At 41.4% G+C, this 23,525-nt stretch overlaps 1 protein-coding gene across 2 annotated transcripts in view; it reads right to left on the bottom strand.

Annotated features, from left to right (window-relative positions):
* The window catches only part of Polh (DNA polymerase eta), a 40,951-nt gene that overhangs the window by 3,236 nt on the left and 14,190 nt on the right, over positions 1-23,525 (bottom strand). For both annotated transcript variants that reach the window (XM_057752013.1, XM_057752014.1), the window contains 6 exons: positions 22,270-22,439; positions 15,247-15,350; positions 12,920-13,039; positions 6,773-6,896; positions 5,496-5,561; positions 72-241 (listed from right to left, as the gene is read on the bottom strand). In XM_057752013.1, the coding sequence (XP_057607996.1) occupies positions 72-241; positions 5,496-5,561; positions 6,773-6,896; positions 12,920-13,039; positions 15,247-15,350; positions 22,270-22,439 (754 nt within the window). The remainder of the gene's footprint in view (positions 1-71; positions 242-5,495; positions 5,562-6,772; positions 6,897-12,919; positions 13,040-15,246; positions 15,351-22,269; positions 22,440-23,525) is intronic.

The raw sequence follows: 23,525 nt of genomic DNA, 5'->3' as shown, positions 1-23,525 counted from the left end.
AAACACATACACACAAACTAAAAAAAACAAAAACCAAACCAAACCAAACCAAACAAAAAAAGGAGCCTCACCACTCAGTTTGGACTCCAGAAGTATTACAGTTCCTGATGGCAGCAAATGCATCCTGGCTCATCTTATGAGCATCATAGCGAGTGAGGGCACAGCAACGGCGCAGGCTGCTCAGACGTTTATCTCCTTGAAAACGAATACTGACAGCCAACTGAGTGGCCACCCTGTCATTCTGTGGAAAGTAAAGGATTGAGACCAGAAATCGTTACTAACACCATCTGTAGGGTAATACAATAATTTGGAAATTCAATTTAAAATTCAAGAATAGGGCTGAGCATGGTGTACTCCTTTAATTCCGGCACTGGGAAGCAGAGGTAGATGGATCTCTGTGAGTTCAAAGTCATCCTGGTCCACATAGCAAGTTCCAGGTAAGACCCTTCCTTTAAAAAAAAATTTTTTTAGTAGACAAAAAAAATGAGGCTATTCTAGTACCTATTTATATAAAATACAAATGTATTCTAAACACCTACTAAGGATATATTTTCAGTACTATAAAGGATACAAAAAATACAGAACATAGACTATAGTAAAATTTCTGAATAAAAATCTGACTACAGGCCGGGCGGTGGTGGCGCACGCCTTTAATCCCAGCACTTGGGAGGCAGAGGCAGGCGGATCTCTGTGAGTTCGAGACCAGCCTGGTCTACAGAGCTAGTTCCAGGACAGGCTCCAAAACCACAGAGAAACCCTGCCTCGAAAAACCAAAAAAAAAAAATCTGACTACAGGATTTCACAAAAAAGAGTTTGTGCTATTTCTAGACATAAGAAGCACATATGAAGGCTGGAGAGATGGCACAGCGGTTAAGAGCACTGACTGCTCTTTCAGAGGATCCGGGTTGCGTTCCCAGCACCCACATGGCAGCTCACAGCTGTAACTCCAATTCCAGGGGGATCTGAAACCCTCACACCAATGTACATAAAAGTTAAATTAAATAAATTATATAAAAAAGAAGCATGCGTGAGATCTTGGATTTGATCCTCAGCACTAAAACAAGAAAAAGGGAAAAAAGAAAACAACGTAGAATACCTCTAGAGACAGCAGACTCTTTAGTCAAGTGAGAGCTTCTGGATACTATACCCAGCAAACAGAAATAAGATCATATGTAGAGTATGTAAGGTCAAAAGTCTATGTAAGGCTCCTCTTCAAAGTCAGACTAGCAAGAATACCCAGAAACTCCATGAGTCAAGAGCACAACCTGGGGGTGGTTTATAAAATATAGTTATAGAGGTTTGCATCTTGAAAGAATAGATTACAAAGGATAATTTGAGTTCTGTAATTACAACTGGATGTAATGTATGCCTAGAGATGCAAGAGAAAACTAAAGCTTAGACCCTCATGATCTTATTTCTTTTATAGGTGTGTGTGTGTGTGTGCGTGCGTGCGTGCATGCTGTGTAGGATATATATGCCCATGCATGGACTCATGTGGCTGCCAGAGGAGGACATGACATGTCTTCCTGCAGTGCTCTCAGCGTTACTCCCCGATGTCAGGGTCTCTCACTGAACTGCAGCTTGCCTTTTCCTTTCTAGGCTGTCAACCTCCAAGCCTCCATGATCCTTTGGTCCCTGTCACTCACAGCACTAGGGCAAAGCCTAACATTCATCTAAGGAAGATGCATAAATGGTCAATACACCACATGAAAATAGTTGGGTGTGGTGATGGATACCTTTAACCTGGCACTCCAGAGGCAGAGGCAGGCAGATCTCTGTGAGTCAAGGTCAGCCTGGTCTACAGACTGAGTTCCACGACAGCCAGGACTACACAAGGAAACCCTGACTCAGAAACAAAACCAAACAACCAAAAAACCCACATGAAAATAGGTTTAGCCATCAGATTAAGCACCATACAAACTAAAACTGGAACAATACAGAGAAGATCAGCGTAGCCTTGAATATGGGAAAATTTGTGCTTCATTAAAAAAGGAAAAAAGTAAACAAAAATCACAATGAGTCAGCTCAAGAGATGCTTCAGTGGTTAAGAGTGAATGAATATAAATCAAGGAGGGCACAAGCCTTTAATCCCAGCACTCGGGAAGCAGACAAGTGGATCTCTGTGAGTTCGAAGTCTTCTGGCCTCTGCACACACCTGCACTCACGTGTATGTACACGTCTGAATTCCCTAAATGATTGTTTATAAATGTTTCTTTCCATTTAAAGGGGACTATGCTGTAGAGATGGATACTTTGCATTGGTATGGATCTTGGTTTATTGATACAAATTTAAGGTCAATTTTGTTATATTGTGTATGTGTGCATTTCTGCTTTTGATTAAGGTATTGTGTTTGTATAGCTTATTTAAAAATATAATGTATAATTAAAAAATACGTTAATAGACAATCAGGTTTTCTAGATATAGAGATATATTTCAGTTAGATAGGGATTCTTCAAATCTTTCAAAAGCTAACAAAATATGACATTTAAATGTTTTAAAAACTTAAGATTTTTCATGACAATGAGGCATATCTGTCCTGGCAGCACCAATAACTTCAAGAGAAAGACGGGTACCAAAGAGGCTCCTAATGGAGTTTGCTAGCCATTGGGCAAGAAACTGCTCTTGCCTGGACTGCTTAATGTTATGCTGTATGAACTGGAAGTGCAGAACCTACAGAGAAATGACTGCTGAACTTGTCTAAGGTCAGACGGTCCTTCAGGGTTCCTGCTTCATGAAAGCGTCTGCCAGACATTCTACAGGATACAGAAAAAAGTGACTGACAAACTGCCAATATAGGTGAAACTGTAAAATTTCCTGCTTCACGGAAAAGTCTGCTGGATACTATGGGCCTGTAGGTTGAAGAAGGGTGCCTACAACGTTACCAAAAAACTTTGGGTGACTGTCCAGACAGTGAGATGGCTCTGTCAATTCTAGAGTTTCGAAAGTTGCTTATAGTACACTTTCTGTTTACTTAGGTAATAGTATATCCTTCCAGAGTCTTTAATCGAGTTAAAATATAGATATAGTTTTCCTTAGTTATGATAAAAATAAATATTCTTTTTTTTTTTTTTTTGAGACAGGGTTTCTTTGTAGTTTTGGAGCCTGTTCTGGAACTAGTTTGTAGACTAGGCTGGTCTCGAACTCAATAGGCTCTGCCTGCCTCTGCCTGCCTCTGCCTCCTGAGTGCTGGGATTAAAGGCATGCGCCACCACTGTCCAGCTTGTAACTGTAATTCTTAATTGATTCCTGCTTTATTATGTTAAAGTTAAAACCTTCCTTTTTATTTAAACAGAAAAGGGGAGGTGATGTGGGATTCCCCTCTGTATGCTGTGAATACCATTGGTTAATAAAGAAACCATCTTGAGCCTGTGATAGGGCAGAGTAGAGCTAGGAGGGGAAAACTAAACTGAATGAGGAAGAAACAAGGTAGAGTCAGGAGACACTGTGGGAACAGCTGGAACTTTGCCCATAAGTCACAGCCACATGGTGATATACAGATTAATAGAAATGGGTTAAATTAAGATGTAAGAGCTAGCCATTAAGAAACTAGAGCTGATAGGCCAAGCATGATTTTTTAAAATATTTATTTATTATACAATATTCTGTCTGCATGCATGCCTGCAGGCCAGAAGAGGGCACCAGATCTCATGGTTGCTGGGAATTGAACTCAGGACCTTTGGAAGAGCAGGCAATGCTCTTAACCGCTGAGCCATCTCTCCAGCCCCTAAGCATGATTTAATTAATACAGTTTCTGTGTGGTTATTTCAAGGCTGAGCAGCCAGGAACAAACAAGCAGCCTCCCATAACATGTTTATCGCTCCTCTTTACATTGCTAGCGGGAATGTAAAATGATAAGCCACTACAGAAGGCAGTCACCAAATCTCTCAAAATGTTAAACATAATTACCATGTGACCCATTAATTGTGTCCCTAGGATAAAAATGTGCAACGTTCATAACAGCATTACTGATAAAGACCTAAGGTAGAAATAACCCAAATAGCTATTTACTGATAACTCTTACCCTGTCCTAAAAAGAGTAATCACTGACACACGCTATCACATGGGTCAACTAAGTGAAAGACTCTTCAAGACTGTAGAAACAGCCATGGGCTGCATGATTTCAGTTATATGAAATGTCCAGGACTTTTTCCTTCCTTCCTTATTTCTTTCTTTTTGAAGGAATGGTCACAGAAGTTCAACTTCAGCCTCTCATACAGGGATGGGATGAAAGGTGTGCACCACTGTTCTGGGCACAAAAATCATACTACATGGATGCCAGGGACTTCAGATGAGGGAAGAAATGGGGAGTGTCTGCTAATGGGTACAGAATTTCTCTGGGGAGTAAATAAAAATACTAAGCTGACTGAAAAATATGGGTGTGGTGGCATGCACCTGTAGTCCCAGTACTCAGGAAGCAGAGGCAGGAAGACAGATCTGTCAGTTCAAAGACAGCCTAGCCTATATAATGTTACATTCAGGCCAACCAGGTATACACAGGGAGTGCCTGTCTCAAAAGCAAAACAAAACAAAACAACCCACCACCACAAACAACAACAACAACAAAAATCCCAAAAAACCAAAAACCCAAACCAAACAAAAAAAAACTGATTGGAGTTATACAACTCTGGAAGGTGCTAAAACCATTGAATTGTACACTTAGATGGATATACTTTATGTATATGAAGCATATATAATCGGGGCAGGGAGTAGACCATACCCATCCTAGCACTTGGGAGGTAGAAGCAGGTGGATCACTCTGCGTTCCAGAACAGCCAAGTGAGAAACCATCTCAAAATAAAACACAGATCCTTAAAAAGAGAGGAGAAACTCTCAGAGGTCTAATGCCTTTTTTGTCAGGATGACCCCTGGTATTTTTGGGGTACTAGGGGTCAAACTCAGAACTTTAAGCATGCTAAGCAAACACTCTACCAACTAAGGTGTGCCCTCAATCCAGCCCCAGGATGTTCCGTTTTATGGGCCTGTGTTAAAAGAAAGAATTCTCAGCCAAGCTTGGTAACTCATGACTATAATCCTAGAAACTGAGAGCCTAAAGGTAGGAGGACTAGCCAGCTTAAGGCTAAGCCTGGACTACCATAAAAATATATTTATATTGGTTTTTCAAGACAGGGTTTCTCTGTGTAGTCCTGGCTGTCCTGAAAACTCACTCTGTAGACCAGGCTAGCCTCAAACTCAGAGATCCACGCCTCTGCCTCCCTACCTGGACTACTATTTTAACAAACTTTTTTTTTGGAAATGGTCTCTCTGTGTAGCCTTGGATTCCTGGAACTCTCTCTGTAGACCAGGTTGGCCTCCAACATAGAGATCCACCTGCCTCTGCCTTCCTAGTGCTGGGATTAAAGGTGTGCAACTACCTTGTTGGCCAAACAAACTTTCTTAAAATTTCCTAGGCTGATGCTATTTTCTTGTTCCTTCTCCACAGGGTAAGGAGCATGTGGCATTTAAATCCCAAAGACTAATAGACAAGAAAATCTTACATCATTTCGGTCTTTGGTTAGTCTCTCCTCAAGTTCCAAAGCTAACTGCAAGAGCCACCACTGTACCTAAAAAACAAACAACAAACAAACTAAAATTAATCTTTCATTTAAGTAGACATATAGATGAGACAGTGGATTTGTCTCTATAACTAGATCAGGAAGACCTCAGCACTCTGTCATCCTCTAGCTGAAGATTTTCAGTCAGGTCCAGACTCTAGAGGTTGAGGCAGAAGGGTCATGAGATCATGGCTGGGTTATATAGCAAAAACTTATCTCCACAACAAAAAAAGAGAATGGTTTTAAATTACGGGGAAAGGGAAAATGTGCAAGAATGAAGACAAGAATATGAATTCCCAGCACCCACAACACAATTTGGGCATAGCTACATACGGACCTATTCTAACCCAGGACTAGTAGAACTAGACAACAGTGTCACTGGGATTTGCTGGCTGCCAGCATAGTTTCAGGTTCAACAAGAGAATAAGGCAGAGTGATAGAGCAGGACATCTGAGAGCTTCCTCTGCTATCTACATATGCGTGTAAAGGTACACACACCAACACACATGTGCAACACATAATTTGTTTAGTCGCTATTACAACCCAGAATGGTCTCCAACTCTTAGTGTACTGCTTCAGCTTGCTGTGTGCCGGGATTACAGGCGCCCTCCTAGGCTCAGCTCCAAGTCTTTCACCTCACTTTTCCTGCTGGTGCCGTCGGATAAATTCTACCGTGGGCCAATTCCAAGGAAGAACTCAAACTGAGTGAAGCATAATATTTTAGGTTTTTGAAGTTCCTACCTACAGAAAAAGACAAGAAACTCCTCCACTGGCCATTTCAGCCAGTCCTATTTTATACCATTTTTTTTTGTTTTGTTTTGTTTTGTTTTGTTTTTTGTTTTTCAAGACAGGGTTTCTCTGTGGTTTTTGGTTCCTGTCCTGGAACTAGCTCTTGTAGACCAGGGTGGTCTCGAACTCACAGAGATCCGCCTGCCTCTGCCTCCCAAGTGCTGGGATTAAAGGCGTGCGCCACCACCGCCCGGCTTATTTTATACCTTTTTAGATTGAAGAGGGGAAAAAAATGACAAACTAGTTATTTCAACTTAAAAAAAAAAAAAGCAATTCCTATTCCATTTGGTAAAATAAATTTCATCAAAATTTATAAAATAATTTTCTTATCTTATAATAAAGGTAATCATCTAACCCAGTAACTTTGCACAGCTACCAAGATCCACTATCTCCTTAAAGAGAGGCAGTACTCTGTTGAGAAGCTTGCTTACCTGCTCCCGAGTAGCCAAAGCTGTTTTCCCTGGGAAGTTCTTGCTACAGCCAATAGTTTTAGGTAACTGCCTGGGTTTAACTGGATCATGTTCAATCCCTCGGCACATGGCATACAGCCAAGATCTATAAAACCAGCAAACAACATTAAGATGAAAGCATGATCATTCTCCTTGTTTTTTCTTTGCTTCCTAGAGAGGATCTCACAGTAGCCAACTGACCTTAAATTGTGATTCTACTGGGGTTACAGGTGAGAGCCACCATGCCTTGTTTTTACCTATTTATAAACAGCATTTAACTATGCAGCTCAGGCTGGCCTCCAGTTCATGATCCTCCTGCTCCAGCACCCTTGTTAAAACAAAATACCTACATTAGTCTTTTATACTCTTCCTGACAAATGACTGAGGCCAAGGATAGAGCTCAAGGGTACACCACATGGCTAACATGTACAAGGCCCTAGGTTCAATCCCCAGCGCTACAAACGAAGAAAATTAACAGCTAGGTGTATCCTGGTACGTGTAAGGTGGAGGTAAAGGATCAAGGAGCTCAAGGCCTATGTTACTTGAGACCCTGTCTGCTGTGGGACAATGGTCTTTACCCTGTCATTTGTATTTTAATAAAACACTGATTGGCCAGTAGCCAGGCAGAAAGTATAGGCAGGGAAACGAGAATAGAAGAATTCTGGGAAGAGGATAGGTTCAGTCTGCAGTTGTCACCCAGAGAGGATGCAAGATGAGAATGCCTCACTGATGTAAGGTACCAAGCCATAAAGCTAACACAGACAAGAATAATGAGCTAATATAAGATGTAAGAATTAATTAAGAAGCCTGAGATAATAGGCCAACAAGTTTATGATTAATGTAGACCTCTGTGTGTTTCTTTGAAACTGAATGGCTATGGGACCAGGCAGGACAGAAACCTCAGTAAACAGAATGGTGCCAACGTGGACAACTATATCCATGTAAAACCTGAGAGAGTTTGGGAAGTAATTCTACACATAAAAGAACAGAGTTGCTTGGCGGTGGTGGCGCATGCCTTTAATCCCAGCACTTGGGAGGCAGAGGCAGGCGGATCTCTGTGAGTTCGAGACCAGCCTGGTCTACAAGAGCTAGCTCCAGGACAGGCTCCAAAACCACAGAGAAACCCTGTCTCGAAAAACCAAAAAAAAAAAAAAAAAAAAAAAGTAGGCTCTGTTTGTTAGAGGCAAGCACATCTCATTTAAAAGAGGCTTCCTGACTCAGCTTTAGCTGCAAAAACCTTGCAGCTCTTTTAAATGGTCCCACCACCAAACACTTAAATGGTGTTTATGAATAGCTGACAGCATGCTTCTTGGTGATATCAGGGACCTTGAAACTCCATAGAGTTGTGGCAGTAAACATGGCTCCCACCAGTACCTCTGCTACGAGGCTAGACTCTCAGAAAGGTAAGGAGTGTGGTGGATCCAGCCTTCAAAGCCACGGCTTTAATCCTAGCCATTATCACTTAGAAAATTAAAGACTCATGTGGTCAGAAAAAGAGAGATATACAGTAATTACAGACAGATTCAGACAAAAAAAAAAAAAACTCTAAACAGTTTAGAGTGTGTTAAAAAATATATGTAGGCTTGGGAGAGAAAAAAAAAGAATAAAGTCCTTAAGAAAGAGAGTAGTTGGGTGTGGTGGCACACACCTTTAATCCCAACACTTGGGAGGCAGGCAGATCTCAGTGAGTTCAAGGACAGTCAAAGATACACAGAGAAACCCTGTCTCAAAAAGCCGAAAAGTAAAAATAAAATAGAGTTTAAAATAAAGTCACATAAAGAAGAAAAATACACAGAGAATCTGGATACTGTTGTGTTGTCTTTGAATTGTATGACTGCTAAGGAAGGAGCAACAGCTGCTAAAAGACATTTGATTATTAATGCTGCTGGAGTAATCCAACATATGTACTTTGAAAATGCCTTGACTTCAAAATTTAAGTCAAAAGGTAAGTTACTTTGGAGAAGAGATTTTGCTTTTGTTTCCACAGGAAACAAAACATTCTGGGCTAAGAAAAATCAGGTCTGATCAAGGAAGACCACCTGAGAAATCTCCAATAGGAGCAGAGCCCAGATGATCCAACATTTCAGAGGATCTCTGTTGGAGTTTACTCTGAGTTCTGCATCCAGAACAGTTTCAAGACTGCTAGCTGAGATGATCAAGCCTCACAAAATACTCCAGTCAGGACTTGATCATAATTCTAAATCTTCTTTAGGTCCCTATAAGATTATCAGCACCCGGGGGCTGGAGAGATGGCTCAGAGGTTAAGAGCATTGCCTGCTCTTCCAAAGGTCCTGAGTTCAATTCCCAGCAACCACATGGTGGCTCACAACCATCTGTGTTGAGGTCCGGTGCCCTCTTCTGGCCTTTAGGCATACACACAGAATATTGTATACATAATAAATAAATAAATATTTAAGAAAAAAAGATTATCGGCACCCTCAATCAGCAGGAAGTAGCCTGGAAAACTGCCCATATTCCAAAAAAATGGACTATGGATGTTTGCCTTTGTTTAGAATGTTGGTTACAAGTTATGGATAATGGTCAGGAGAAAAGCTAAACAAAGGAGATTCAATTCAGAGTTCTAGTTTTGAAAGAAAAAGGGGGGGGGGAGTTCTGTGGGACAATGGCCTGTATCCTGTCACTTGTATTTTAATAAAACGCTGATTGGCCAGTAGCCAGGCAGGAAGTATAGGCAGGGTGACCAGGCAAGAAGTAGAGGTAGGGTGATGAGGAGAATTCTGGGAAGAGGAAAGGTTTAACCTGTAGTCACCCAGATAGAGAGAGGAAGCAAGATGAGAATGCCTTGCTGATGAAAGGTACCAAGCCATGTAGCTAACACAGACAAGAATAATAGGCTAATATAAGATGTAAGAGTCAATAAGAAGCCTGAGCTAATAGGCCAACCAGTTTATGATTAATGTAGACTTCTGTGTGCTTCTTTGGGACTGAACAGCTATGGGACCAGGTGGGACAGAAACCTCAGTCAACACCTGTCTCAAAAAAGGAAAGAAAGAACCAAAGAAAGAAAACTAAAATAAAACATACCTAAGTTCTGACAGAGCTCTTACCCTTCTTAAATAGTTCTAATGTAAGACACTGGTAAGGGGAGAACTAATCCTACTTTCTAAAGCAAGTCACTATTTGCGTTCTTTGCAAAATACCAATTAATAAGCGATCAATTCATCTTTTTGTGCTTACTAGGGCTGAAACGCAAAGATTTGAGTATAACATCAGCAAAATAGCAAACATAAATGATATATTAGGACGAGCCTGGCTGTGCAGATCTTGAATTCATGTGACTTGAGCATCTGAGGCAGAAGAATTACATGTTCAAAGCCTGCCTGAACAACTTGGTAAGACTTGAATTAAAAGTAAAGGGAAAAAGCTGTTAATCTTCATAAAAGGATGCTTGTCTAGCATGTGCAAGGCCCTGGACTAAATTCCCAGTATTGCAAAAACAAACATATAAAGAGTACATATCCAGGCTTCAAATGAACAACTCCTATCAACTACCCAGGAATATGACAAAGCTATTTTAGAGGGATTGGCCATAGAGACCGAATTATTTTACTTTTAGAATGTTTTCAGTGCTTGTAGGGACATAGCCCCATCCATTGGGGGCGTGTTTGCCTCGGGCTAATGTTTACGGATAAATCTGCCGGGCGTGAGCCCAGCAGCCCTTTTTTTTTCTTTTGCTCCGCTTTTCCAGTACTCCGCGGGAACCTGTGGTCCTGTAAGTCTATTTTCTTATTAAAGCTGTATATATCTATATAATCTGTCTACATTCATTTGCGCCACCACATTTGGCGCTTTTGGGATGATTGGTATTTGTGAATTACTGTTTATAGAAAATTGTACTGGTACTGTTTCTTGTATATTGATATGTTAAATATTAAATGTGAGTGTTCCTACCTCTATTTTTGTATGAGTATGCTTATAACTTTGTCTATATTGTATTGATACATCTACCATATTACATTGTACATTTCTACCTCTGATACTATGACATTGTTTACAGTTGAAGATCATTGTCTTCATATATTGCACAGTTGTTTATTCTTTTAGTCTTCAAAGTTAGATAGGTATTAAGAATTATATGTTTGTCATATTTATTTTTAAGTTAATCAGGTCTTTTAGTTACATAGAGATTATATTTAGTATAGATAGTATGATCTTCAGCCTCTTCAAAGAGCTGTAAAAAATGGCCTTTAATCTAACCTAAAATTTCTGTGCCAAAGAGACACAATTACTCCTGGCAACACCACTCTACTCCCGAGAGAACGTTGAGCACCAAAGACACTCCACTGGGAGCTTGTCTTCTTGGCAGAACTGGCCTTTGGGTTAAGAAAAGCCCATACCTCAACTTCTGACAAAGATACAGAATATCCCTAAGTGGATAAAACAGGATTGTCTTATCTTGCCAAGACAGGGTAGGATAGTCCTAAGAAAGTTCCTTGCCTTTAATAATGGTATGCCAATTATGTTAGGCCTTAGCCAAAGTTGGTTGACTCAACATTGCAAACGAGACTTTGGGTGATTGCCCAGGTAGTCAGTTGTCTCTGTCAATTGTTACACATTTTGGATATCTCTCGATTGTTAAGTAATATTTATTCCCTTCTCAGATCTTTGACGGAGTTAAAGATTATATAATTGTAGTTACTCTCTATGTTATTTAGACTCCTTGAGATAAAATGTTTAGCAAAAGTTTTGTTCTCAATATTATTTGTTATATTTATTATTTGTTATTATTGTATATAGTTGTATTTGGTTTGGTTCTATCTTATTTAGACAAAAGGGGGAGATGTAGGGACATAGCCCCACCCATTGGGGGCGTGTTCGCCTCGGGCTAATGTTTACGGATAAATCTGCTGGGCGTGAGCCCAGCAGCCCTTTTTTCTTTTGCTCCACTTTTCCAGTGCTCCGCGGGAACCTGTGGTCCTATAAGTCTATTTCCTTATTAAAGCTGTATATATCTATATAATCTGTCTACATTCATTTGCGCCACCACAAGTGCTGGGGATAGAACCAGAAGCCTTGTAGCATGTTAGAAAAGTGTCCACCAATGAATCCTATCTCAAGCCTTTCTTTTTGATCTTGAACTTGTGGTTCTGTCTCCCAAGCACTAAGATAACAGTCTACTATGTCTGCTGGAATCTAATATTCGGTATTTATTTTATTTTTTTTTTGAGACAGGGTTTCTCTGTAGCTTTAGAGCCTGTCCTGGAACTACTAGCTCTTGTAGACCAGACTGGCCTCAAACTCACAGAAATCACCCGCCTCTGCCTCCTGAGTACTGGGATTAAAAGTTTGTGCCACCACCGCCTGGCTTTGGAATCTAATATTCCAAAGGATCAAACCATGAAATGACCTCATGAAACACAGGCTGGGTATCCTGGTGCATGTCTGTTATCTAAAAATTTGGAAGGTAGAGAGTCAAGAGGATCAGCACTTTAAGGCTCCCTTTGGTTATATACCAAGCTTAAATCTGGCTTGGGCTATTTGACCCTGTCTATTAAAAGCTTTTATCTATATTGAATTTAATATCCCTATAAAGGTTATGTGTGTGCCGGGCGGTGGTGGCGCACGCCTTTAATCCCAGCACTCGGGAGGCAGAGGCAGGCGGATCTCTGGAAGTTCAAGGCCAGCCTGGTCTACAAGAGCTAGTTCCAGGACAGACTCCAAAACTACAGAGAAACCCTGTCTCGAAAAAAAAAAAAAAAAAAAAAAAGGTTATGTGTGAAAAGTAATATAAACAGGGGTTAAAGAGATGGATGTTCTTCCAGAGGATCCAAGTTCAATTCCCAGCACCCACATGGCAGCTCAAGACTTTCTGTGACTCCAGTTACATGGGTTCTGACACCCTCACACAGAAACACATGCAGCCAAGACACCAATGCACATAAAGTAAAAATAAAATAAAAAAAATAAAAAAAAAAGAAAAGAAAAGAAAAGGAAAAATAATATAAACCACTTACAGGTAAGTGTGGTGGCATGCGCCTTTAATCCCAGCATTTAAGAGGCAGAGGCAGGTTATCTCTGAGTTCCAAAACAGCCAGGGCTGCACAGAGAAACCCAGTCTTGAAAAACCAAAACAATAATAATAATAAATATTACAAACCACTTACTTACCCGTTCTTCTCTCCAAAATGGTTCTGTAGCTGGGCTTCAGTGAACTGGGTCAGTTCACCCATGTATTCTATCCCAAGGATTTCAATGACAGAAGCCCCAAGTTTTCCTCCAAGACTGCGGCTAAACAATGAAGAGAAGAAATTTTTAGGTCACATTTAAATACACAGTTAACCAAAACCAAGACATTCTGTTGCTCCAAGCAGCTCTCCCAAAGATTCAGAGATCAGAGAATGTTTTTCTTCGGCAGACTCTTACTGTACAGCACAAAGCCAAGGACTAGAGAGCTCAGCAAGTAAAGGTGCTGATGGTTAGAGTCTGACCCCTGGAGCCCTCATCTCAATGAGTGCACCTGTACTCTCATACACACGCACACAGAGAACAAATGAAGAAAACTGAAGACTCCTCCCAGCTGGGAGCTGGGAAGATTAACAGGAGCATAAATAAAGATTTATCATTAATTTGTTATCAAGTATACATAAAACTTTATTTTTCATGGTCTTGTAGATTAAATTTTCAGTTGTGTTTAACCTATTGTCTGTCCTGTTTGGAGATTAAAATTCCAAACCCAGTCAGGTGTAGTGGCACATTTTTGAGGTCAACCTACTCTACCTAGTAAGTTCTAGGACAACCAGAGCTACATAATAAGACCCTGTCTTGAAAAAAACCCCAACCAAACAAGCCCGGCAGAGGTGGTGCACGCCTCTAACTCCAGCACTGGGGATACAGAGGCAAGCAGGGATCTCTGAGTTCCAGGCCAGCCTAGTCTACAGAGTGAGTTTCAGGACAGCTAGAGCTACACACTTGAAAAACAAACAAACAAACAAATAAAAAATACCCCTCTAAACGTTCCAAACCCAAAACAAATTTTTTCCATAGCCAGCTGGCTTTGAAGTGATCTACAACCCGTTCTTGGTCTACCCTCAGTCCTTCGGGTTCAGTGTCTTCAGCAATGCGGACTATTTCATGTCTCCCTAGGTTCACTGAGAACATTTTACACTTTCCTTCTTTCTGTTAAATGTCTCCATGCTGCTTTGTCACCTCCAGTTCATAAACCTTTCTCAGATCAGTTTTATTTTCATGCCTCATTGGAGAGCAATTTGACAGAACTGAAAACCTTGACTGAGCCAGGTAAAGGGGCTTCTGTCTGTAATTACATTCAGTGAGCTAAAACAGGGGAATTAAATAGTTTTAAGTGAGTGGCATAGTGAATTCCAGGCTAGCTTGGACTACAGAGTGAAACTCTGTCTCAATAAGAAGATTTTATAAACTCTCGATTTGATAGAGAAAAGTAAAATTCCAGCTGGATATAGAAGCTTGTACCCATAATCCTAGCATTTAGGAGGCTGAGGCAGAAGGAACACCACCAGAATGAGGTCAGCCTAGACTGTTTAGTGAGACCTTATCTCAACACCCTCCCAAGAGAAGTGAAATTTTTATTTGTTAAACATTTAATACACTTGGATAAAAAGCCAGAAGGAAGTGTGTGTGAAATGTGCAGTGTACGTGCACACGTGGAAGCTACAGGATATTAAATGTCCTGTTGTCATTCTCAGAACGATGTCCTTCAGACAGGGTCTTTCACTGTATCTGGGGCTGGGTGGCAGCCAGCGAAGCCCTGGGAAAGCCCATCTCCGTTCCCTACAGTTTAGGGGCTTTAGGGCACTCTCCTCCCTCCACCTCACTGAGGTTACAGGGAGTGCACAAGCAATCACATCTGCCTTTTTATGAATGTACTAGGGATTCTGAACTCAGCTCCTTATACTTGGGCAATAAGTGCTCTTACCCAGTGAGCTATCTTCCTAGCCCCCTTAGTTTTATTTGGGGAGCATCCAGCTATGCAGCCCTGGGGGACCAGATATTCACTACGTGGCTATGAGTTCCTCAGTGGTGCTCCTGCCCATCCCCGCCCCTCCAGTGCTAGGATTACAGGCATATATCAGCAATCTAACTTTCAGTTCTTTTGTTGTTGTTGTTTTGAGACAGGGTTGTTTTTTTTTTTACATAGTCCTGGCTGTCCTGGAACTTCATATGTAAACCAGGTTGACCTCCACTCAGAGAGCCTCCTGCCTCTGTCTCTTGAATGCTAAGATTAAAGGTGTACATCACTACACCTGGCAGTTTTGTTTTGCCCTTAAATTCAGGATTAGTTATATACTACAGATTACCACAAATTGAAAATTCATTTAGAAAAAAGGCCTAAATGTAGCTTATAAATTTTTCAGTGTTGCCTCTCTGACTGGTACCTATTTTCTCTGAGACTGAATCATTACGAGGCACAAGAGCCACTACAAGCAGGGATCGTTCACAGGATGAAACTGAATACCTACATTTTACGAATTGGCATCTGGCTGAATAGCTGTGGGACTGATCCATGTGAGACCAGAGTTTGGCGGTTGGGCTTGTTTAGTCCACAGGCGAGTTTTGCCAGGACCTGGAAGCACAGAGAACAATAAGATCATTAATATTATTAGTAAGGTAACTATGTAGAGTTGGTAAATATTAAAGTACGCATACACATACACAGAGGCACAGCTTAATGGCTATCCTAATAATTTCCACATGAAAATCAAAATATAATCAGAAACTCAAAACACCTGAAAATCTCTGTGATATTTTGTTTGTACTCTAACAAATAAGCTTGCCTGGAGATCAGAGTATGGAGCTAGCCACTAGTTAACCATAGAGGCCAGGCAGTGGTGACACACACCTTTAATCCCATTACTCAGGAGACAGAAGCAGGTGCATCTCTGTGAGTTCAAGGCCACCCTGGGCTACAGGACAAACAGAGCTAGGCTCACACTTCTAATCCCAGCACATGGGAAGCTCATGCCTTTAATCCCAGCACTAGGGAGGTGGAGATAGGAAATGATAGGGCTGGACACAGAGAGGAATATAAGGAGGGTGGACACGGTTGCTTGGGCAATCCATTCAGTCTGAGGATTTGTAGAAACAGGACCTTGGCCCCTTTCAGGTTGAGTTGTCCAGGAAAGAAGTGGTTGTGGCTTGCTCCTTTGTCTTTCAGAATTTACCCCTATATCTGACTCTGAGATTTTATTATTAAGACCAATTAGAATTTGTACTACACCGCTGTGTTACACATAATCCTCTGGGAAACCATTTTCCCCACTGAAAACGAAAAACTGGTCAGAGTGTCAGAGTGACCTAAATGCTCTCTGCCTGAACCACGCTGCTTAGGCTAGGCTAAAAGAATAAACATTTCATGTGTGACAAGGGCCAGGAGCCAATAACAACAGGGAGAGCATTGCTTCAAAGATAGACAAGAACTGGCCAATTAAAAATATGTCCATAGTATGCTTCATCTACATAACCCAAGGACAGAGAGGAACGAGCCAACCATGTCCATACTCATGTCCATACTTCATTTACATAATGCTTATTGAATTTGCTATTCTCAATTAGGTCTGGGTATGAAAATTAGGTGAAAACTGGTGGTCCTGTGAAACTGTGCATAAAAACATCCTGTGATCTCTGAAAGGGAGTTCTTCCCACCTTCACTGAGTTGAGTGTGCTGGACAAGTTCCATGCCTAGGCTCATTTGGAATAAACCTTGCTTTTGTACCCAAGTCCAGGTTCCCTGGTGGTTTCTTTGGGGACAAGAAGTCTGGGCACAAGTGTCCCTACACTCTCCTAATATCAATTTTCCGCATGTCATTTTTTCTTTTCCATCTATTTGAGATTTTTCTCAAAATAGGTTTAAAAAACAGAGAAGAAATGCAAGTAAGATTCACATATTTATGTGAATATGAAAATGCTAGAACAGGCGGTGCAGTCCTGTAATTCAAATGTTTGGAAGTGAGGGTGGGAAGAGCAGGAGCTCAAGACTGGCCCTGACCTACACACAGACAAGCACACAGAACTGAAAATTAAAAAAAGTCTACCTCCCTCCACATAAATATACATTGATATATAATCATTCCTTAATTTCACTAGTAAGATTCTTTTTTCTTTCTTTGCAGCGTGGTCTGAGATGGCTATTCTTGGTTGTCAGCTTGTCTACATCTGGATTAACTAACCCACAGTGGCTGGGTACACCTGTAAAGAATGTTTCCTGTACTTTATTAAATAATTTGACGTGGGAAGACCTTTTCCCCCTCAAGACAGGGTTTTTCTGTGTAGTCTTGGCTGTCCTGGAACTCGCTCTATAAACCAGGGTGGCCCTGAACTCAGAGGTTGGCCTGCTTCTGTCTCCCTAGTGCTGGGATTAACTAAAGGTGTGCACCATCACCTGTCAAGACCCAATTGTAATCAGTTGAGGTAGGAAGTTCCACCTTTAATCTGTGACATACCTTCTACATGTAGCCTACATTTAAAGAACATGGAAGAAGGAAGCTTACTCTTGCTGGCAAGTCCATTCCTTCACTGGCATTAGAGCCTATTTCTTTTGGATCCTGGCATATATTGAGACCAACTGAGACATCTAGCCTCACAGACTGAACAACTACGAAGATTCTCGGACCTTTCATTAGTAGACACCTATTGTTAGACAAGCTGGTCCACAGCCTGTAAGTCATTAATAAATCTAATATATATATATTCATTCTGTAAGTTCTGTTCCTCTAGAGAAGTGGTTCTCAACCTTCCTAACACTGCAACCATTTAATACAGTTCCTCATGTTGTGGTGACCCCCCAACCATAAAATTATTTTTGTTGCTATTTAATGACTGTAATTTGCTAGTTATGAATCATTATGTAAATATCTGATTTCTGACCCCTGCGAAAGGGTCTTTCAGCACCCAAAGGGGTTGCAACCCACAGATTCAGAACCACTGCTCTAGAGAACCCTGACTAATACACAGTCTCTCTATTATAAGGCAGGCTCTGGCTGTCCTGGAACTCACTAGACAAGGCTTGCCTAGAATTCAAAGATCCACTCACCTCTGCCTCCCAAATGGCCGGGCGGTGGTGGCGCACGCCTTTAATCCCAGCACTTGGGAGGCAGAGGCAGGTGAATCTCTGTGAGTTTGAGAACAGCCTGGTCTACAAGAGCTAGTTCCAGGACAGGCTCCAAAGCCACAGAGAAACCCTGTCTCGAAAAACCAAAAAAAAAAAAAAAAAAAAAAACCACCACAACAACAACAACAAAAAAAAACAAATGGGAAAAAATTAAAAATTAAAAGCGTGCACCACCTGGGGAACATTCCTCCATTGCTGGTGGGAGTGTAAATTTATATACCCACTTTGGAAGTCAGTGTGATATTTTCTCAGAAAACTGGGAATCAACCTACCACAAGACCCAGTTATACCACTCTTGGGCATATACCCAAAGGATGCTCAATCATACCACAAGGACACTTACTCAACTATGTTCATAGCAGCTTTTTTTTTTTTTTAATAGCCAGAACCTGGAAACAACCTAGATGTCCCTCAACTGAGAAATGAATAGTGAAAATGTGGTATATTTACATAATGGAGGATTACTCAAGCTGTTAAGAGCACCAGAAAATCTGCAGGCAAATGGATGGAACTTGATAAAATCATCCCGAGTGAGGTAATCCAGACTGAGGACAAATATGGTATATACTCACTCCTAAGTGGATATTAGCTCTAAAATAAAGAAAAACTATGCTACAACTCACAGACCCAGAGAGACTAGGTAACAAGGAGGGTTCATGAGGGGAGACCCGTATCTCCCTGGGAGGGGGAAATAGAAGAGATCTGGAGAGTGGGCTGAGGGCGGATGAGGATGGTTCCTTGAGCAATCAGGTGGGCGGGATGCATGGAGGGGAGAGCGCTGAGGGGGACTGCCATTTTGGTGGTCAGATGGAAGCCTGGTGCAGAGGAATCTCCCAGGAGTCTATGGGGGAGAACCCCAGCTTATACTCCTAGCAAGAGCAGATAAGTAACCTGAACTGGTCATCTCCTATGAGCACATCGGTGCCTGACTCAGTTGTCATCAGAGAGGTGGCATCCAGCAACTGACAGAGGCAGAAGCAGAGACCCACAGCCAAACATTAGGTGGAGCCTGAGAATCCTACAGAGAAGAAAGGAGTATAGAGCCAGAGGGATCAAGGACAACATGGAAAGGCTCACACAATCAACTAACCTGGGCTCAGAGAGACTTAAACGACAACCAGGGAGGAGCCTGCATGAGAATGTCCTAGGCCCTCTGCATATATGTTACAGTTGTGTAGCTTGGTTGTCTTATGGAACTCCTAACAGTGGTAACAGGTGCTGTCTCCAACTCTTACTGGCTTTCGGGACCCTTCTCATACTAGGCTGCCTTGCCCATTCTTAACACATGGGGCGGTGCTTAGCCTTACTGAAACTTGATATGCCATGTTTTATTGATTCTCCTGGGAGCCTTGTGCTTTCCAAGAGACGAAAGAAGAGGGCATTGGGAGTGGGAGGGGGGATGAAGAAGGTCTGAGGGGGAGAATAGGGGGAGGCTGTGGCTGGATGTATATAGATAAGGTCAGGCGGTGATGACCCATGCCTTTTAATCCCAGCACTTGGGAGGCAGAGGCAGGGAGGTCTCTGATTTCCAGGACAGGCTCCAAAGCTACAGAGAAACCCTGTCTTGAAAAACCAATCAATCAATCAATCAATCAATAAATAAAAGGTGAATTAAAACAATACACACATACAAAATGTGCACCACTATGATCAGCTATTGGTAAGATTCCTTAGTAACTTCAACTAGGCAACATTTAGTATAATCTATATTACATTAGGAATATTGTTTCCTTTCCTTTCATATGGCTAAAAAGCCCAAAATTTCTTGTGGGCAGCTTAGCAACTTTCCTTCTATTAGAGGGAGAAGCAGGTGGCAACAAGCTGGCCAGCTACTGCTCAATGATTGAGCCTGCTTAGAGGGTCTGAAGTCTCAGAGTCTCACTGCACTTCAGTCACAGCTACTTATAAATGAATTATTCTGCTCCTGGATTTTTTTTTTTTTTTTTTTTTAGGATTTTCGAGACAGGGTTTCTCTGTAGCTTTTTGGTTCCTGTCCTGGAACTAGCTCTTGTAGACCAGGCTGGCCTCGAACTAACAGAGATCCGCCTGCCTCTGCCTCCGAGTGCTGGGAATAAAGGCGTGCGCCACCACCACCCGGCCTGCTCCTGGATTTTTGAGAATTATCTGTTTTTCCTATTTTGAAAATAGTGGTCCAGCCAGGTGGTGGTGGTGCATGCCTTTAATCACAGCACCTGGGAGGCAGAGGCAGGTGGATCTTTGTGAGTTCGAGGCCAGTCTGGTCTACAAAGCGAGTTCTATGACAGTCAAGGCTGTTACACAGAGAATACCTGTCCCGAGAAACAAAAAAACAGCAAAACAAAATAGTTGTACAAAGTAAAATTTTACTGCCATCTTTCTCTTATTGTCCCAACTGCTCAAGCCTGCAACTATGAATCAATCTATGTATAATCCTGCACACACCTGCAACCCCAGCACTGGAGGGGAAGAGCAGAAATATCTCTGGGACTTGTTGGCTGCTAGGATAGCCCACTCTCCTCCAAATAAATGCAGTTGTAGGTTCAGAAAGAGACCCTGCCTAAAAGAAGTCCAGCAGAGAGTGACAGAGTATGACACACATGCACACATCACAAACACATGTCAAACTCACACCTATATACATATATGGACAAGGAACAAACGCATAAAATATCCGGGCAATTCCATATAAGGAAACAACAGAGCTAAAAGTAGTAGCAGATGCCTGTAATCCCAGGACTTGAGAGGTAGAGACAGGAGGATCAACGTTGTCTTTGGTACACAAGAAGTTCAAGGTTAACCTGAGCTACATGAGACCCTGCGTCAAAAAGTCAAAATATATAGGATGAAACAACAACAAAATATACAGCAAGTGAAAATAAAAGAAATAGGCTAATATATAAAATTTCAAAGCCTCAGCTTTTTTTCTTTTTCTTTTCATGACAGAGTTTCTCTTTCTCTATGTAACAGCTCTAGCTGTCCTGGAACTCAATTTGTAGACCAGACTGGCCTTAAACTCACAGATATCCAACTGCCTTGCTTTTTTTTAAAAAAAAAAAAAATAATAATAATATAAGTTTATTTTTATGTGCATTGGTGTTTTGCCTGCATGTATGTCTGTGTGAGAGTGTTGGATCCCTTGGAACTGGAGTTACAGACAGCTATAAGTTGCCATGAGGGTGCTGGGAATTGAACCAGGGTCCTTTGGAAGAACAGCCAGTGTTTTAATCGCTGTGCCATCTTTCCAGCCCACGTCTCAGCTTTTCTATACAGATGGTTCAGACATTAAGAAAATAATTTTTTTTTTTTTTGGTCAGATTTTAGGCTGCTGTCTAGGAAAGTACTTATGTAATGTCGATTAATGTCATTACTTAAGCTTTTATTTGAGTCTCAATATGAATTTTATTTTATCTAAGTTTTTTAAAAATTACATTTTTGAGGGGCATTGCACATATGAAGGTCAAAGAACAACCTGGTTCTCTTCTTCCACCATGTGGGTTCTAGGTAGAACTCAGGTCGTTAAACTTGGTGGCAAGTGCCTTTACCCACTGAACCATCTCACCAGTCCCAAAACTCCAAACAATTAAGAAAATTTATTTTATGTGTCTAGGTGTTTTGCCAATATTCATGTCTTACAGCATTTGCATGCAATGCCCTCAGAGGACAGAAGACGTGTTGGGTTCCTAGAACTCTATTTACAGACAGTTGAGAACTACCATGTGGGTGGTGGGAATTGAGTCCATGTCCTCTGCAGAACAGCCAGTGCTCTCAACCGCTGAGTCCCCTCTCCTGTTCCTCATTTTTTATTTTCTATTTTTTTTTTTTTTTTTTTTTTTGGTTTTTCGAGACAGGGTTTCTCTGTAGCTTTGGTACCTGTCCCAGAACTAGCTCTTGTAGAACAGGCTGGCCTCGAACTCACAGAGATCCGCCTGCCTGTGCCTCCCGAGTGCTGGGATTAAAGGCGTGTGCCACCACCGCCCGGCTTTTTTTAAGTTTTTTATTTATTTATTTATTTATTTATTTATTTATTTATTATGTATACAATATTCTGTCTGTGTGTATGCCTGCAGGCCAGAAGAGGGCACCAGACCCCTCTACAGATGGTTGTGAGCCACCATGTGGTTGCTGGGAATTGAACTCAGGACCTTTGGAAGAGCAGGCAATGCTCTTAACCTCTGAGCCATCTCTCCAGCCCTTTTTTTAAGTTTTTTTTGAGTCAAAGTCTTACATAGAGTAGACTGGCCTGGAACTGTAGAACTCTTGATTTTCCTGCTTGCACCTCCCAAGTGGTGGAGGTGCAGACATGTACCACAACATCAAGCTCTCTACATGCATTTTAATATCCACTAACACCCATGCTTGCTGTACTTCCTCTTTGAAGTCTACAGTAAGCATTTACCTTATTGTGTGAAATTCCAGCTGAACACTGAAAACCAGTCTTCCTCTCTATGGTTGCTCTCATTTCTTCCACAATCACTGCTCCCACGGTCAAGTGTAGGTCTGGAGAGGTGGTATCACCAATGTGAAGAGAACCAAGCCACTCAAGTAAGCCTTGTTTTCGATTTTCCTCTGAAAAAAAGTTGAGATTACATTTAGACATTTTAAAAATTATTTTCAGTCATGAATCACATAACATTTTCTCAAGGGAAGACTACATATATCATGGTATATGGCTTTAGAACTTAATATATAGTAGGCTATATGATCTAGCTTTCTCCAAGTACATGATATTTGCACAATGATGAAATCACCAACACATTTCCCAGAGCCTGACATTAAGTAGCACATAACGATATTTGCCATTCAATGCAACAATGGTTTGAGTTCAGGTACTTTAGACACATAGGTTTACTTCAAACCGTATTTTTGTGTGTCCGTGTGTGCCATGTGTGTGGGCACCTCTGGGAGCCAGAAGAAGATCTGGGATCCTTTGGAGCCGGAGTTGAAGGTGGTTGTCTCACAATGTGAATGTTGGGAACCAAATCTGGCCCTCTAGAGAAACAGCAAGTGCTTTTAACTACTAAGCCATCTGTCTCTCCAGCTCATTTAACTTACGTGGGTCAAAGGGATCAAACCCAGGTTGTTAGGTTTGGCTGCAGGCTCTTTTACCTGTTGAAACATCTCGCCAGCCCTAGATACATACATTTATGAAACCAATCATATTCAAACATACCAATTGCTGCAGCTTAGTTTCAGCTTAAGTTAAAACTTATAGTAATAATGTGTAACAAATATTTTTTATGTTAATAATCATTCATGAATAATGATTTATTGATTTTTGCAGTGCTGAGGATAAAATCCATAGTTCAAACATGCTACCATTGATCTATACTCCCCAGTCCAGCAACTACAATTTAAAAGCATGTTCCCTCAAATTTTCTTCTTTACATTTCTGTGTATCCTTGATAGTCCTGGAACTCACTCTGTAGAAGAAGCTGACCTTGAACTCTGAGATCCATCTGCCTGGGATTAAAGGCATACACCATCACTGCTGGGTTATACTCTATCCTTTTTTTTTTAAAAAACGAGGCAGGGTTTCTCTGTGTGACAGCCCTGGCTGTCCTGGAACTTGTTCTTGTAGACCAGCCTGGTCTTGAACTCACAGAGATCTGCCTGCCCCTGCCTCCCAAGTACTGGGATTAAAGGTGTGCACCA

The sequence above is a fragment of the Chionomys nivalis genome, chromosome 19 (assembly GCF_950005125.1).
Source record: "Chionomys nivalis chromosome 19, mChiNiv1.1, whole genome shotgun sequence".
In the NCBI taxonomy this organism is placed as follows: Eukaryota; Metazoa; Chordata; class Mammalia; order Rodentia; family Cricetidae; genus Chionomys; species Chionomys nivalis.
The sequence above is the reverse complement of the archived record's forward strand: the minus strand, read 5'-3'. Positions and strand labels throughout refer to the sequence as shown.